The sequence below is a fragment of the Galleria mellonella genome, unplaced genomic scaffold, assembly GCF_026898425.1.
Source record: "Galleria mellonella isolate WM207_F2 unplaced genomic scaffold, CSIRO_AGI_GalMel_v1 utg63, whole genome shotgun sequence".
Classification (NCBI taxonomy): domain Eukaryota; kingdom Metazoa; phylum Arthropoda; class Insecta; order Lepidoptera; family Pyralidae; genus Galleria; species Galleria mellonella.
Window position 1 is genome coordinate 11,070,195 of NW_026442130.1, and position 17,924 is coordinate 11,088,118.

A 17,924-nucleotide genomic window follows, 5' to 3' on the forward strand; every position below is an offset into this window, starting at 1 on the left:
CAGACGGTACCGGAGGCTTCAGAATAGTAATCGCTGTGTTTCACTCCAGCCTGAACCAACGCCCCTACAGTCCACGCTCACCGAACGGCAGTCCACACCGTTCAGGTATTGATACTTGAGTTTGATTCTCATCCTCAATACATTGACAATCACTATCTTTAATTTTAGATTCGAGACCTTTGGTGTGCCTCCTTCGTTTTTTATTGCAATGTTTGCAAATGCGACGTTCGCCACGTACTCGCTTACGTTTAGAACTTGCAACGCTAGAACCATCTGTGTCCATACTAGATTCACCCAATATATAAAAACTATTATTAAATGGGATAGTTATATTTGCAGACATCTGGGGGGTTGTCCCCTCAGGGTCTATAGGTGGATCCATAATGTCTAGTTAATATAGGTAATTTACTTACCAATATTTACAGCAACAAACACTATTACTACAAAATATACAATTATATATACAATCTAATACACAATATATAAATAAGACTAATCCTTATTAATTAAAAATAAAATTAATTTAAAGAAGATCAAAAAACAACTCCCGCTTTTTTAAACGTTTCCCGCGCTTTTTTCGTTAATTGTCTTGCTTATTTCCTACATTGTATAATGCAAATAAAATACTCATTTATTCATTCATTATCTAAGTATATGATATTATGTTCTGTTCAAAGATATAGGTTTGGTACATCGAACCAAAGATTTCGGAATAGATTAGATGGAACGCAGAAATTATAAATATGACACATATTATAAATATAATATTTGTTCATTGTGTTTATAAATTCCGAAACTTTATGAAGTTACTATATGAGGTTACCAATTTGAAATGATAGAGATAAAAAATCGAAAGTGAAATTATTGTGCTTTGTAAAATTTTTTTCTGTAGCAAAGATATTGGGGTCGATTCTGAGATGTCATTTTGTCTAAACTTTTCCTAAATATTTAAATTTGATAGGTTTGCGATATTTCTACCTTATGGACAATTATAAACTAAATTTATAATAATTTTGACTTAAATCTTATTTTAAATTTAATTTATATTCATTCCTAAAATAAAGATTTTTCTGTGAAATTTTAATTTTAAAGACATGTAGAGAAATAATACTTCAGAATCGACCCCATTGAGTTTGTCGTCTCTTTTTGCTCTCTGTGGCTATTTGCAAATTTTTATCTTTTCCGTATCCTAATCTCAGTGTACTTTTGATGGTTAAATTTGTCTATATTTATTTTCCTTCAGTTCTCTTTTTTTGTGCAAATAATATTTAATTTTTGTTAACGTTTCAATGTAGTTCTTTGAGTATATATTCACCAGAATGGAGGATGAAATAGAGGAATGTATAAGAAAAAAGATTGTTTGGTCTCAGTTGCCTGCGACTGTCAAAAAGGTAAACATATTATCATATGTAAGGCCTATGGTAATGCTAATTATCAGAATATGTATAATTGTTTTTAATTTATGTAGCTTTCGTTAAATTGCAAATAATTATTATAAATGATATATATGTTTTCGTCGAAATCAGATCTGTAATTTGATATCTTGTTCTTTTTTCAGCAATTGGGAGATTCACCTAAGGAATATGAGCGATATATATTTGAGTTTAGTATTAAGAATCAAATACGCTATAGGGGAAGCCTAGGTAAAAAAACAAAAAAATATTTTCTACAGAGTATTCACAAACCAATCTCAGAATATAGGATCCTAAATTTGGTACTGAAATAGGATATCACTAAAAGTTTTCATTTAAAAAATAGCTAACCGGGCATTACATTAATGAATATCTCTGCAATTAAAAGTATCACTCACATCATGCCAATTCTGTTCACATTAAGATTTCAATTCGTTGGTAATTTTATAAACATATTTCACCTTTAAACCTGGAATCCAACTACTAAGCAGAATTCAAACTTGCAAAATACAAGTACTAATCTAAAATGTATCATAAGTATTTGTTTATGTAATCCATATTAATTGATATTAATGGATTGATTGTTGGTAGTGCGAACTGTCCGGAAAGATGAAAGGAAATACTATGAGACCCTTGTGCAGAGCAGCATACAAAGACTCATGCTCTACCCATATCACTTAGCCGACATGATTGTGAAAGGTAGTATTTTATATTTATATTTTTTTGTTATAAATTTTGTTAATTTTTAAGTTAGGAAATATCTGAATTTAATAATTATGACCTTGGTGATGAAGCAGTTTAGTTATCTAGCACACTGTTTCATGTTGTGATAATTATGTATTGATTTATTAGATGTAATATAAACATTTGTATGCATGTGTGAGTAGATCTGTTTGTATTGGGCTGGATGTTTTATATGTATATTATGTTATGTATGTCTTAATAAAAAATAAAGTATTTGGTTAAACAGAAGTTTTCAAATTTAAAACATAATTTGTAGGTACATTAATGTGTTATTCAGGTAAACTTTTCTTCAGGTAAACTTTCTTCATATGACTGTAACAAATCCATTTAGGTATAAATAATAATAATAATTTTATCTAAGTGTCAGTCAGTTGTCTAGTACCCATTGATTCTGATTAGTTACCAGCACTCAATAAATGGTCTGTTTTTTAATACCTTTAAAAAGTATTTTATTTGTTGGTTATCTAAAATAATAAACCTTACACACTTTAACATAACTATGGATGAATAAAAAGTTATTTATAAAAGTAAAAAAGAGCTTCCATCTACTTATTTTAGATTATTTTTCAGAGGAGGCCCTAGACCCTTAAAAAAGACTCATACATATTCTCAGCTCTATGTGTCTACACATGGTTGAAAGATCCTCTTGCATTCTGGGTGCATACTATTTCATGATGGGTATGACCCACCTGGTTCCCTTACATATGCCTATAATCGAAAGATTAATGTTTTAGTTTGTAATATTCATTTGTTTTTGAAAATCAACAGACAATTGCAATGTTGCTATACTGTAAGCTATGAGCACTCTTAATTTTTAACAACTTTTATTAAATAATCCTTTTAGAATATTTTTCATCTTATTCAACCTATTTTTAGGGCTGAGGATTACTCCCTTTATATATTATGTGGAAGTGGTAGCATTGCTGATTGAATTGGAGAAGAGTTATGACACAATGCCTAACTTTACAGCTGCTGATTGTAAGTATAAATTTTACTAACACAATAAATGTAACAAATTACCAACAGCTGCATTTCCTAATAAATATGATATGGGGATCTTCAAGAAGTGAATTTGTACCTTTTTAAAAGGCTGGCGATGCATTGACGACTGCCCTGGTGTTATTAGTGTCTATGGATTTATTTACCATGCAACTGAACTGCATGCTTGTTTGTCGCCCTTTCACATAAGAAAAAATGTTTAGGTTTGTAAGAATGTTTGGATGTTTGTTACTAATCACGCTTTAAGAGCTGAATGGATTTGAATAATGAAATTTTATTCACAAATAGACTATGTTCTAGCTACTAAGCTAGAGTATAGTCGATATTATTAAGATTAATAGTATTATATATTAGTATATATAATAACTTAATAAGTAGCAAACATTCAAACAAATTTATAACTTACAAACTTGTAATAATATTTGTGTCCTGCACTTAGGGCAAAACTGCTGTAAAATTTTTCTGATAAGAATTATAAAGAACAATGATTTTAGTTTTTGTTTATAATGGATAAGCTCAAAAAATAGTTAAACTATTTAAAAAAATCACCTACAGGAAACTTTATTAAGTAACATAGGTTGTTATTATGGTTCTTTATTGTTAGTTTTTTTTTATTTATTTATTGTTATTCTTATTTCATACAAAAAATGGTAAGTTGTGGAACAGGTTGTTAGTCTTGTGCCTCTTGTGTGTGGTGTATTTATAGAAATGATTGTTTTTTTTTTCTATAATATATGTGTATGAGTTCTTATACCATTGTGTTGGGTTGACTGAAAGAGATTTCTTAAATAAATTCATCTTTGGTCACGTTATTTCTGATTGCTTATTTTTTAATAAAGTATATTTGATATTTTCAGGTCTCCGTTTGCTAGGCATAGGCCGTAATGAGTATTTAGAACTGGTAGCGAAAGCCCGCTCGCTGGGGCGTCGCGGCCGCTCCAAAGCTATTAGAGCACTGTTGCCTCGCGTGCCGCTTAACATACCGATGCAGCCGTGGTGGCGCGTCGAGTTGGGATATGTACTAGAAGAAGATGTTAAGGTTACTTGACTTTCTATATTTTTGTATTGTTTTGTTTGAGACTGTTTTTGTATTATTATGTCATTGAATTAACGTTTTTTTTTTTCGCCTCGAATTTGACTACTAAAATCAGCAATCAATATATCCATCATGTAACACTATTTAGGTAATATTGTCACAATTCGATATCTTATGTACATTATTTTAAAAAGTTATTAAGGATCTAATATGTGGTACAGTTTCTACGACATTTTATGTTATTGCACATACTCTTTCTTTACTCTTTGGAAACCCAAAAGAGTCTTTAATGATATATTTTTTTATTTATTTATTCTTTATTGTACACAAAAAATTACAAACATATAATTTATATTAAATGTTGTACATCAACAGGCGAGCTTAACTCTGTAAGAGTTCTCTTCCAGCAAACTCTGAGTGGAAAGAAACATTTTAATGAAAGTTTAACCTAATTTTATAGATATTCTTATATATTTACAACTTACTGAATATGTCGATATTAGTATCAGACATTTGATGAAAAATATAGTTATTTACATATTGTGTTGATTCATTTATTTGTGTAGAGCGATTTCACTATTATATATAACATTATTTAAGTATTAATATTTCGATACATATATCATTTACCTCGTGTGTGACAACCCTTATGTTAATCTGTTGGACAATTCATGATTACATTGTGGTAAAATATAATTAGCATGTACTCAGCTTATTTCTCGTTTTGCAATAGCCTTTGAGTGAGAGCGAGAAGGCGCTAATAGATTTGCTAATCGACCGCGGCTCGCAGACTGCAGGCACCCTGGATTATAACGTCGTCAAAACTTTGTACAGGTAAATAAATATTAGAAGATATGAGATGGAAAATTTTTATAATTTATGTCTGCTGATTGCACTATTTTATTCAAATTGTAATTTATTTATTGTCAAATAATAAGATCTATTTTGTTAGTAATAGACCTAAAAAGATGTTAGTAAAAATGGTTATAATTTTAATTAGGTAGGTTTAGGACGGCAACGAACCAGGAACCACATTTTGTGTTTTAGTTATCGTCCTGACGAGATGCCCTACCACAGATGCATGGATGGGCATCTTTATTATTTATACTGTAATGGAATTTATTTAGAAAAATATTTGCCGGGATGCCACATCCTTTAGTACAATGGGCCACCCCTTTTTTTCTCGTGGGTGTCGTAAGAAGTGATTAAGGGATATTAATACTTAAGGAATGGGCAGCAGCATCCCTCTTAAAATGTCATCAAAGCCTAACTGCGATTGCCAATTCGCCTGCCAAGTATGACAACTCTTATAGGGGCCCAACCTCTTATGGGGAGATCTATGTTCAGCAATGGATACTTTATGGCTGATATGATGACTTATAATATTAATTATATAGAAACAAGTGAGTTTCTTGTATATTCTTTTTAGCTAAAATTGCATTCTGAATGGGCGGTAGAATAATTAAAAAAATACTCCAAAAATGTTTGTAATTAAGATTCTTTGAATAAAAGATATCCCTATTCTTATTCCTATATTAACAACTTGTAGGCGCGGCCTAATATACCTGGACGTACCAATAACAGCGGCTGATAAGGTCTCCGTCCCGCCGCTGAAGGGGTTTGTAATGAACCGCATCGCTGGAGATTACTTCGAGACATTGCTGTACAAAGTGTTTGTATCCATCGACGAGCATACTTCAGTTGCGGAGCTTGCGTCCGTCCTACAAGTTAGTACTTCTATTTAGTTACTTGTCTGCATGAGTATCTATGGCTAGCGCTACATTTCGGTGGCAAAACATAGCAATCACAAATTCAGTTCAACGTATGCTCGGTTGCATGAAGACCTTTTAAAGCGATCAGTAAATGCGGACCGTTCGTCGAATGTGGCGCGTTACATAAACTGCGGCGTTGCAAATGTTCCATCGATCGAATACCTGTTGTGTAGACGTTCGACGTCAACTCATCGACGTGATGACCAGTCTATCGCGTGTTACCGGTATAGTGTTGCCGGGAATAGCAATTGCTATAGTTTAATGTATTGGTGTCCCGTTGTCGAAGATACGCGATAGAATAAAGTACATACAGATAAAAAAGTTGACCAGTTTTGTATGAAGCATTTGTATGAATAATCTAAGGTTTAAAGAAAATGGTACAAGTATGAGAGATTTATTTTTGTATGTATAAGTTGCTTGTTTGTTTTAAATTCAATTTATTGTGCAGGTGGAGTGCGAGCTGGTGAAGCAGGCGGTGTCGTTGTACTGCCGGCTGGGGTTCGCGCGTCACCTGCAGCCCCCGCCGCAGGCGCAGCACCACCCCTCGTGGCGGGACGCTGTAACTACGCATAACCATCAGCCGTATGTAACAATATAATAATAAACTATTACTATTAAATCCACCTTCCTAAACTGGCTTGACTGAAAATCGAACCTAAACTTTAGATTCGGACTTGATAATTATATTATTAGTCTATTATATATATATATATATATATATATATATATATATATATATATATATATATATATATATATATATATATATGATATATTATTTGAAAGTAATTATATATTTTTTAATTGTTTATGTATCAATATTTGCATTTTGTAAAATTCAATCGTCTTCGTGCGAATCCTATACAATTTGCCTAGACACAAATGTTCCCTAATTGCTTCATTCATTCATTCATTCGACTCTGGGGATTTGACTTCGTCCTCAGATGAAACATGGAGTTAAACTACTTATGAATAATAAAATATCATGTAGAGAAAATTCTGATATGAAGATGCAATAATTTATTGTTTAATATTTTTAAAATTTGTAGGTATCGACAAATCGCGCCACTGACATTTGATCCAAATGCGGACGATGACGCGTTGCAGATGGAACCAGTACTAATTAAGCAAGAACCATCTACTTCCCACCAAAAGGTATTTCTTATTGTATTTAATGTTCTATAGTTGTCAAACTCCACTAATCTTACACCGGCAACCAAATCCATTGATGGAATTGGTATCACAAGCGAGTCCATGAGTTGGAATGAAACAGCCGACGTTACTATCTCATTCTACCTTCACGGACTCGCTAGCGATATCGATTACATCTATGTATTTGTTTGCTTCTTGTCTAGAGGGCCTGGGTGAAAGGGACAAGTTAGCCAAAACAAAAACAGCTGATTTAGGTGAATGGTCTGAATCAGATGGCAGATTATTTTCCCACCGGAGTTGCTACCACCATGTAATTAACGATTCTTAATTTTAACGCCACGCAATATATTTGAAATTTTACGATCCACACGACGCGTGATACAAAGGTATCGCTCGGTCAATGGCGCTTCTTCGTAGGTAGTTTTCGTACACTTGTAGCGTTGACTAATTCCACGTATTGCAGTTGGATTTTAATATGTATATCACATTGCTGGTTTTTGGTATTTCATAGTTTTTAATTATAAAATATTATTTCTTTATATTATGACATAATATCATAGATAACATTATTTTATATGAAAAAAAAAAATGAAATTTTCCAGAAAGAATTTCCACTGGTTTTCAGTTCAGAATAATAGTCTGAATTCGCTGTTACAGTTTTGCCAACCTGTCCCTTACACCGTGTATACAACTAGCATCCAACATTACTTAAAACCTATTGTATAAGACTAGCATAGTAAAAAGTTTTTATTTTATAAATATTTCATTTTCCATAATAGTATTTTCTTTTATAGATTTACCAAGAAGTGTCGGAAACATCGAATAATGGTGGCGGTCGGCGGGTCGCTGTTCTCTTCGACTCCACCTTAGCTGCGTATCTTATGATGGGAAATTTGTCACCGGTCTGTTATGTTTATTGTGTAAAAAGATAGTAAATATAATTTTAGCAGCTAACAAATATCAGTGAAAGTACCCCTCCTGCCTTGGAAAAAAGTCTTATTTATTCAAGTATATCATGCAGGGGATTAACATCGGTGATTGACTTGAATGTATGCATTGATATTACTATATATATATATATATATATATATATATATATATATATATATATATATATATATATATATATATATAATTGTTGTATTTTATTCATTTGCTTTTTTTTACTTATATAATTATATTACCTTCCTGTAGACACTGTGTTTCTATACCAGCAGTCTTTTCGCCTACATACACATAAAAAATAACAAAACTATATATAATAATGTATCAGAATGAGCTTCTCTCTAAAAGAGATTTTATCTGGGAGACAGAGGGTTTATTGTTACAGATAATATAACTGTACTGTACTGTAATTTAATAATACAATAATAATTATTGAATAGTTGATATGGTGAGAATCTACTTACCTATTGTCGAAATAATACTCTTTAATTCGCAGGGCTAAACCACTCTTGGTGAGTTTTTTTTTTTTTAATGATACATTTATTTGTTTCAGGATCTAAAAAGCCATGCTGTAACATTATTTGAAGTTGGCAAATTGTGTGACGAAAGTTTGGACAGTTTGCTTATGGAGTTGGATAAGGTAAGAGTGTGTATTTATGTAGTAATAGCAAATAAAATATATGTAACAAACAATGATTTTATAACTTCAATGATATATAAACCACCCAAATACATGTGGCATGTTGTTTGCGACATGTATTTTGATGGAAATGGCTGTTCTGACAAAATTGTGTAAAACATATTATAATTGCTGTACATCAGGGATTCTTAAACTTTTAAGAACCAAACACTACTAGATACTTTTTATTGTATGAAACCCCATATTTAATGATTACAGATCAAAGACACTGTATTTTGAAACTTTTATTAGAAATATTTTAAAAATGAAACACTTTATTCTTTTCTTAATTCTTTTTACCTCTAGGTGCCGCGGAATTTACTTTAGGGATCATTGCTGTACATCATAATAATACTTATATGGTGTATGTTTATTGAAAACACAGCAAAAAATAGATTATGGATACCTGCAACGTGAATATGCATGTAGCATGTTGTTGACCATAAAAAAAGTTAAAAAGTTTCTACTTTTTAATACTCTTTTTAAAGAATTGAAGTTTTAAGTATATATTATTTTTTTCAATATATTAAAATCAATAAGAAAGATGAACTGAATGAAAGTTTTTATTTTTTTCTAGGTGGCTGCAGACCCAGAAATCGAAGGCGAAGCAAGGCGGTATTTAGCAGCTGCAGCGTGCTTACGGATAGCGTTGCGGACATTGCGACCGAAGCTGCGCCCTCTAGATTTGTTGCGCTGTGAAGCGCTGCATGCGCTCGGGACCACTGCACGGGCGCGATTACTCGCTACAAAATACCGGTATGGGCTTTCATAAAATCGGCTCACAGAATACTAACCTAAAATGTTGTAAATGGATAACATTTGTATTTTGTCATATACTTGTCAATTATTTTAGATAAATATTTAAATAAGTTTTGCCTCTTTTACATCAGTCTTATGATTGTATTATTGATTTAGAATTATAAAGGTAAAATGATCCAAAGTCAATCAAATATTGTGGTAAATGTAGTTGTACATCGCCATTTAAGCACGTTACTATTTTGTCATTCAAGAAAGTTATTAGAGGGAACTTATGACTTTATAAAAAAAAAAAAATTTGATTCGGCCCTGATTTGGTGATTTAGATTTTTTATGAATTGCAGACTAGCGCTGTCGACGGCGCCGCTTGGACGGGCGGCACGCGCGGGTGTAGTGGCGGGCGGGCTGCCACACGTGGGGCCCGCGCCGCCCGAAGCCTCCGAACCGTGGATGCGACTCTACCTGTACCACGTCGCCGGCTACGGCCCGCCTACCCTGCTCCTCACTAAGGGTGCGTATAAAGTGTGCTTTTGTTGCACGACCTATATCGCCAATAGAATCGGCCTATATAATAATAGAATAGCTTATCTGGCACCCTTAGAAAATATTTAGACAGCTCTTTCCTTCACCACTTCCTTCCACAACAGAAAAAAGGTCATTGGGGACCCGCTGTTGTTTTCAAAGCATCAAGGTCGTATGAGTGTGTGAGTGCGTGGGTTGCGTGCAGGCACGGTGCTGCGCATGGTGCCGCGGCCGCTGCTGGGGTTCGCGCGGCTGTCGGTGTGGTGGTGGGGCGCGGAGGGCGCGGGCGGCGAGCTGCCGGCCGCGGCCGCGCTGGCCGCCGCCAACTCGGCGCTGCGGCGCGCGCCCGTGCTGCTGCAGGCCGTCGGCGTGCGACACGCGCCTGCGCTTACGCACCTCATGTTCCCGCCACACAACGAACATTGCTGTGCTGGTAATTTTTTTAAAACATTTTTTTTCATTTCCAGAATTTATTTCCATACACCTCATATTTCAAATATAAAAATATGATAATTCGCTATTATAATGAAATCATGTAGGCATTAAATTATTTTATTATTAGAATATTTTTTAAAATAATATTTACTATTCAACGATGTTACATTCTAATCAACTTAAAAAAGGAGAAGGTTCTGAATTCAGTGGTACACTTTTTTTTTTATATTATCATATAAACCCATCTAATTTCTGTATTGGTGTACTGCTAATTTATTCTCATTGAATTAATATTATTTGTGAATTGAAATATTCTGGTGGTGTAAAAGTTCGATACGCCATCTCACTTTTTGTTTAATTTCATTTCAGAGATTTGATTTCCATATAATATAAAAATTGTTATTCATTTGTATATCTGCTAACATTAGTCTGGATAATTTTGTATATAAAATTTATATACAATTTAAAAAAAAGAGAGTATCAATTATTTATGTTTAGTACTGGTAGTATAAGCTTTACTTAATTTGAAACTAGATGGCGCTATGTACGTCCTAGTCTTGTAAAAAAATACTCCTATTGTGATTTGTGTGTAATCAGAGTCGCAAGCGCTGTGGAGTCGACACGCGGGCCTGCGACGACTGCTGGCGCGGCTGCGGCTGTCTCGCTCGGCCGGTTACGTCACGCTCGCCGACATCGGCGTGCCCGACCTCGGCTGCGCGCGCCCGCCCACTGCCGTGCAACTAGGTACTCGCAGCCACTTCATACACTATATATAGTATACAAATATAGTCTACTATTACCTTCCTAAAGAAAATCCTTCTCCATTCATCTGATGTTAAACACGAACGCGATTACATTGACAATTCTGAACTGATTCTTCATAATTGCCTTTATGTTCTATTGATTGTTGGGTTTACTGTCGTGTTTACTTCTATATTAGTTTAGTGACGATTGAAGCTACCATTATTGAGCAGAGACTGCTGAATAATGGTAAACAAATTTAACATGCAGTTACTTTTATGTATTCACGATCGAAATACTATGTTTACTATAACATTAATAGTCGACAAATGTTTGTGATTATCCCATTAGAAAGTACAGAGATAAGTATTTAGAAATAATTTATCTTTACTTCTATTTTACAGTCCCAGTTCGAAAGAAAAAAGAATTTTGTGGCGTAGCTAAACCCGTAGGTGAGGTATCGGTGTCATCGACGGACTCAACTGAGAAAACTATGGCAGAATATAAAACGGCAACAGCCAGACTACAGTCACCGATAGAATCGCACTTTGCTGTCACACCAACAATCGACAGTAAGAACAGCTCTCCAGCAAACGGGTTCACGAGCGTCGAAGGCGGCCAATTACTGTGCGAGGAGCTGGACAATTTAGCAATAAATGAAACAAAACCGATACATCAGAGCAAAGAATCGATTGCTTGTAGCGACGATATCATACCTATACATTCCTCGTCGACAAGTATTGAAGATTTAAAGAAGATCGATAGTAAAAAACATTCCACCGATACATTGAGCAAAGAATCGATTACTTCCGATGATTTAGTACCGATACACTCCTCGTCGGTCAGCATCGAGAATTTGAAGTTTGACAGTAAAAAGGAGAGTGAGACGGCGAGCGAGAAATCGATGAATCAGTTGAATGATTTGTTGAGTCCCGCAGAGGAGTCGATATCTATGTTCACTCAGCTATCAGATAAGTTGACAGAGATGACGGCAGAGGGCGACAGCGGCGTCGATACAGCACACAATTACTCCGACGAGGAGACTTGTAAGCCAGAGGTAATTTTATACTATCATTTTTATATTTCACCTTTTTTAATTTATTTTTAAAAGGAACTATAAAATTTCTTCCTATTAATACTATTTTGTACAGTTTTTTTTTATTAAACCTTATCCACCATGTGGCTCCAGTATAGAAATGGCCACCTCTTCTTCCCCATGGGTGTCGTAAGAGGCAATTAGGGGTACTTAATGGTCGAGGGATAAGCAGCAACATTAAAAAAGTCTTTAAAATATCACCATAGCCTAACTGCAGTTGATAACCAATCTGCCAAGTTCGGCAACTACTGAGTATGATTGTATATAACTATATGGGGAGACCTATAGTCAGCAGTGGACAGTTAACAGCTGATGATGGTGGTGATGATAGTTTTTTGTGTGTGGAGAAAAGAATATAGAAGAGACAATGTATTTTGCTGTTTGACATTATTCATATAAAAATCAATGTTTTCTGGTTTATTTCAGAAATGGACTATATTGGATCTTCAATTCGGCATTCCACTCTTTGATGAAACACTTTGTGAGAAGATTTGCCATTGTATAGTAGATCGTATAGCTAAACCAGAATTGTAAGTATATTCAATATATTAGTATGTTTTATGTAGACATTTAATATGGAGTTTGTATATTATATTATTAATATATATAATTAAAATATGGCCCATGTGGCCTGGCATAGAATAGGCCACCCCTTCCTTTCTTATGGTGTCGTAAGAGGCGACTAAGGGAGGCGAGAGATTAGCAGCAGCGCCCCTTTTAAAAGGTCTATTGTGGTTGCCAATCTGTCTGCCAAGTGTGCCAACTACTGGCAAAACCCCCCAAGAGGAGGCTTATGTTCAGCAGTGGACAGAAAGGCTGATATGATAACGATAATGATATATTATTCACAATAATAATGTGTAAGTAATAAACATATTATATTTGTATTTTTCAGATTAGAGAAAGTGAAAGAGGACAATGACTTTATTCGATCAGATGTACTTAAGTTTGTTTCACAATGTCAGGTCAGTAATTACAGTCATGTATAGAAAAAAAATGCATATCGATTCTTGTTTAAATTTATGAGTAGAGAGAATTTGGTAAAAGGGATTCTCTTGTATACTCGTCGTATGTGGGGTTAAGAATGTCACAATGATACTTATTTCAATTTACTTTTTTTTTATACAACTTAGAATGGCAAACAAGCTGACGGCCCACCTGACGGAAAGTGATAACCGTCGCCTATAGACATGAGCAGTACCATGGACATAACAGAGTATACTGTTTCGCTCATGATACCCCCCATGCGTTGCCATTCCTGAGGACTCAGGTGTTATTCCTCTGTACCCAGTAAATTCACGCCATATCCCACCCTTCAAACCGAAACACAGCCATGTAAACACAACTGCTTCACGGTTAAAACACGAATGGGACAGAGGTACCCAAGCAATCGACTTTTGTACAAAGTCTCCCTGTGGAATACAATTGGAATCTGAATTTTAAAATGTACAGAGTACAAATCTCCCTCTTACATACTTTTGTTTCATTAATTTATGATTGTTTTTCACAAACAAATTCCTGATGTATATGAAATAAATGATAATGTTTTCTTCCAGTATTACCCAGGGGAGGACATGGGAATAGTAAAACGTGGTAACTTAGTACCATTACCAAGGAAATGTCTCGTATTTGAAAATGGACGTATAAGCGAGTGGAATGGGAAATGATGACATCTCCCTTGCACACGCCATATCTACCCATCGATACAACTGTGTGAATGAGACAAATATATTTGTGATTTATTTTGAGCTTTACTAGAGATTTGAATATAGTGTGGTGAATCATATATATAATGTAGAGATTTACTTGTTTTCCAATTAGTAACATACATTTTTGTGATTAAACCGAAATATATTTATTATATTAGTATAGTAAAATTTATACCCAATAATTAGCTTGTAATATAAATAGTTTTCTTTTTATATGTTTTAGTATTTTGTTAATAGTAATTTTAAAATAAATTTTATAATAATAAATTACAATTACAATTCTTGTTTGTACTATGTTTATGTAGGCACGATAGTTGTCATTGGATGCTAATTATAATCAAATAACCTAGGCTGTACTCACTGTCTAGTGATTAATAATTATTTTGTTCGTTTTGAACAGTTTTTTTTTAAATAAAATATATCTAAATATGAACAATTTTATACAAGTATATATTACAGTTCTATCGACACGCACAGATGCAATAGACTGCTTATTATTTTTATTCACAGACCTTATACAAATTCTATGACCGATTTTAAAAAAGGAACAGGTTAATCGTTTGGTGTATATGTTCTTTATTTATCTTGAAAAGAATTAAGCAAGTTGACTTAAAAAAATAATGTCTGCACATGTATTTCACTTTATTTCTATTGAAAGGGTTTGCTTTCTTTCAGGCTGGTAGTGCCCACGAAATGTTACTGGATATTTGCTTAATTGAATTTAAATCATGTTTTTATCAGTCTATAATTAAATAAAACTATTTATTAAATACCGAATTGCAGCTTTATGTTAAGATTTCGTAGAATAATTAACAAAATATGATGTTCTTTATATTTTTATATACAGTCTCTTAGAATGCTTGTCACTAGCTGTAGAATTAACATTGCTTTTAAGTATGAGTTCTTTATTTTCTGTTCAAAGAATTTTGTTATTTTATTACAGAATAATAATGTTTTGTATATGATTATTATAGTTTGTGTATATCCTATGTTAAGGCCTTAAAATATATTGTATGTTCCTAGAGTAATAAATTTAGTAATAATTACATATTGCCATTGTAACTAATGCGGTAACGCGATAATTCTAAGATAGAAAGAGAGCAAAGATCACTATAATTTAATTTTTTTATACTTGGTTTATTTAGTAATCAAAATTATATTGGATAGAATATACAAATAGAATAGAAAGCTTTTTGTGTTAATTGGTCATATCAAATTTTATTTTTCGTGTCATATTTTTAGTGTACAATTTAGAATAAATGACATGCTGTGATTGATGACAAAATTTAAATATGCCAAGTATAAAAATAATTATAGACAGAAAGAACGAAAAAAACGTGTCCTCAACATCCAAATGCTAATAGCGTATAAAAAAATATCGAATACTGATTAAGGCCGCCCTTGTGATCGCAATGTCATATTCACGTTTTATTTTACCTGTGACATTAACTTAAAATCTATTCCATAATTACATTATAATTGTGAACAGAGAGTATAGTACTATAAAGAATCGTTAGATAATGTAGTAATAATTGTAATAAATATTTTACTTCAAATTTATTTATAACTTGTTGTTTCAAGAGAACTTAGTACGACCATAAGATAGTCTGTACATGTCCGATAGTAGTACAAATAAAAAATCGATTAATTGATGGAATGTTGCAATCATTCACTGATTTCATTAATATATGTTTTAATCAAATTCTATTGAAATTGACTATATCAATTTTAATACGTGTATAAAGTTTAGCAAGGGCCTCTTATTACTCATTTGATTCTCTAGAAAAAGGAGACAGTGTAATAATAAAAAATTGCTTTACTATTGAACGAAATGAAGTCTGTAAGCAATGGCAAATTATCTTTTAATGATTTATGGTCCTATTTATGTTATAATTTGTTTATGATTTTTGTATGTATGCACTGCGAATTGTAACATTTATAAACTAGTAATATTGTAATATTAAATATCCCTACATGACTTTTATGTTATAGAATTAAGTAAACATTTTGCCCATCTATATTGGAGATAACAGAAAATATGTTATACAGTCTATAACTGTAAATGACCCGAGTTAGGTAGACTGGGACAAAATATTAACCACCGTTATTCATAAAAACTAAAACTAGCTTTGTAACCTATTTTAACATTGTTTTATCACTTTCTTTCATGTAGGGAATTTAGTGCAAGAAAAAGAGACAAGACAATAGCTAAAACAAGTTTATGAGAGAGAGAGGCCGCGCAAACTTAATAATTTTGGGAACCCCCGGTTTGAATAGTAACGTTAACTAGTGAGGTGTTAGTTGAAAACTGTTATTGATGTGTTTAGATTTACTACAAAACACACACGTAATATTATGTGCACAATAATTGTATTATTATTTAATGGCTAGTCAGAATTAATCAACTGTCTAAGTATTGAGACTCTTCCATAAAAAATAATAGGTATTACCTATCTAACAAGAAATTTTTGTTTGTTAATGTTATATATATATATATATATATATATATATATATATATATATATATATATATATATATTGTTTTTGTTATATACTTATAGATGAATGGTAAACAAATCTATCTATAGAAACGATTAATGTTCTCATGAGAAAAACAAGAAATTCACTTGCTAGCAATAACGAATTTCTTTTTTATAAATCATTTAGGTAAATGTCCTGGCTACGTTATATTGCATACCTAAAAATAAACTTTGTGTTCTGAGTATTAAGAGTGTTTATAAATTTAGCTTACCGAAGTAGGGTAAGAGTCTGTAATTATCTGTCAATTTAAAAAAAAATACAAAAATTTTCAGTGCTTTTGACTGATTATATAAAAAGTTCTCAGTGAACTAAAACTAATTATGTAATAATATTTTTATAAAGGTTTCATTGAAAATTTGCATTTTGATGGCAAAAGTTTATTTAAATAATATCGATGCAAAACATGAAGTAGGTGCAAATATTTTTAGTTATAGGTTTATGTTTAACATATTCTATGATTTATGTTCTAATTTGCTTAACAATTTTTAAATGATCAATCAGAAACATTGAAAAATGACAGATATAATATTTACAATATGGTCATCCTGATTGGGCGCTCTTAAATATTTGATTCAAAACTATAATTTTGAAGTGTGTACATTCCTTGACTTGCGATTTGAAGAGGGCAATAATTTTCAATTAAAGCATACTTTGTTGAAATAATATAGTTCCATGGTCTTTAAAAAATCTGTTTTCTCAGTGTTCTGTTTATATGATGTACAAAGGCAAATTAGTCGGTAATAAATTCAAAAATACAGATTAGCGCAGACACAAAAACAAGGCATTCCGTCCTTGAAATAATATTATGTAGGTAGGCATATATAGTAGCCATTTAAAAATTATATTTATGTTAAAAAAAACTAACCACTAACAAGCCTTGTTATTGTTTCATTATTTTTATTATTTTATTAAAAACTGTAATAAATCTGTTTCAAAATATATCTAGTACTTTGTATTGTATACCCTTATTTAATTATATATAAATAATAATAATAATAACCCCCCCTTTCCCCCTGATCACCGTGCCTTAGGGGGGGGGGGAGGGGGGGGCTTACAGGGAGAGGTACCTTAGAATATAAGACCATAACATCTAGAATCCACACCCCTTAATAAGGGATGCTTTATATAACAATAACTTTGTTTATTAACACTAAAAATTAATGGTAATAATGTTTATCTTGTTAAAATGGACGAAAGGATTTGAATGGATGGTACTTTACACAGATAGATTATTTAAAGTACCATTAAGAATCTAAATATCAACTTTAATCGCCAAAGAGGCCAAGGATTTCAAAATATTTGAACGGGCCAGTGAAATTATTTAACTGGAAATTAACATGTTAATTTATTATGGAGGTCTCAATCTAATAAATCTTTAGATATAG

The 17,924-nt window shown here is 32.6% G+C and overlaps 1 protein-coding gene across 2 annotated transcripts; it reads left to right on the forward strand.

The window, feature by feature from the left end:
• The first annotated feature begins 1,173 nt into the window (after positions 1-1,173).
• Positions 1,174-17,480, forward strand: LOC113521627 (protein FAM91A1). Of its 2 annotated transcripts, XM_026907219.3 has the most exons (19): positions 1,174-1,391; positions 1,559-1,643; positions 2,004-2,111; positions 3,033-3,134; positions 4,013-4,194; positions 4,925-5,025; positions 5,741-5,918; positions 6,412-6,545; positions 7,013-7,118; positions 7,910-8,017; positions 8,614-8,700; positions 9,317-9,495; positions 9,840-10,006; positions 10,223-10,450; positions 11,050-11,196; positions 11,598-12,250; positions 12,716-12,819; positions 13,185-13,254; positions 13,846-17,480. In XM_026907219.3, the coding sequence occupies exons 1-19, from the start codon at positions 1,320-1,322 to the stop codon at positions 13,954-13,956; spliced, it is 2,922 nt and encodes a 973-aa protein (XP_026763020.2). In that variant the 5' UTR covers positions 1,174-1,319; the 3' UTR covers positions 13,957-17,480. The 2 variants fall into 2 exon arrangements, with proteins under 2 accessions (XP_026763020.2, XP_052755797.1); XM_052899837.1 differs by lacking the exon at positions 1,559-1,643.
• Positions 17,481-17,924: the final 444 nt, after the last annotated feature.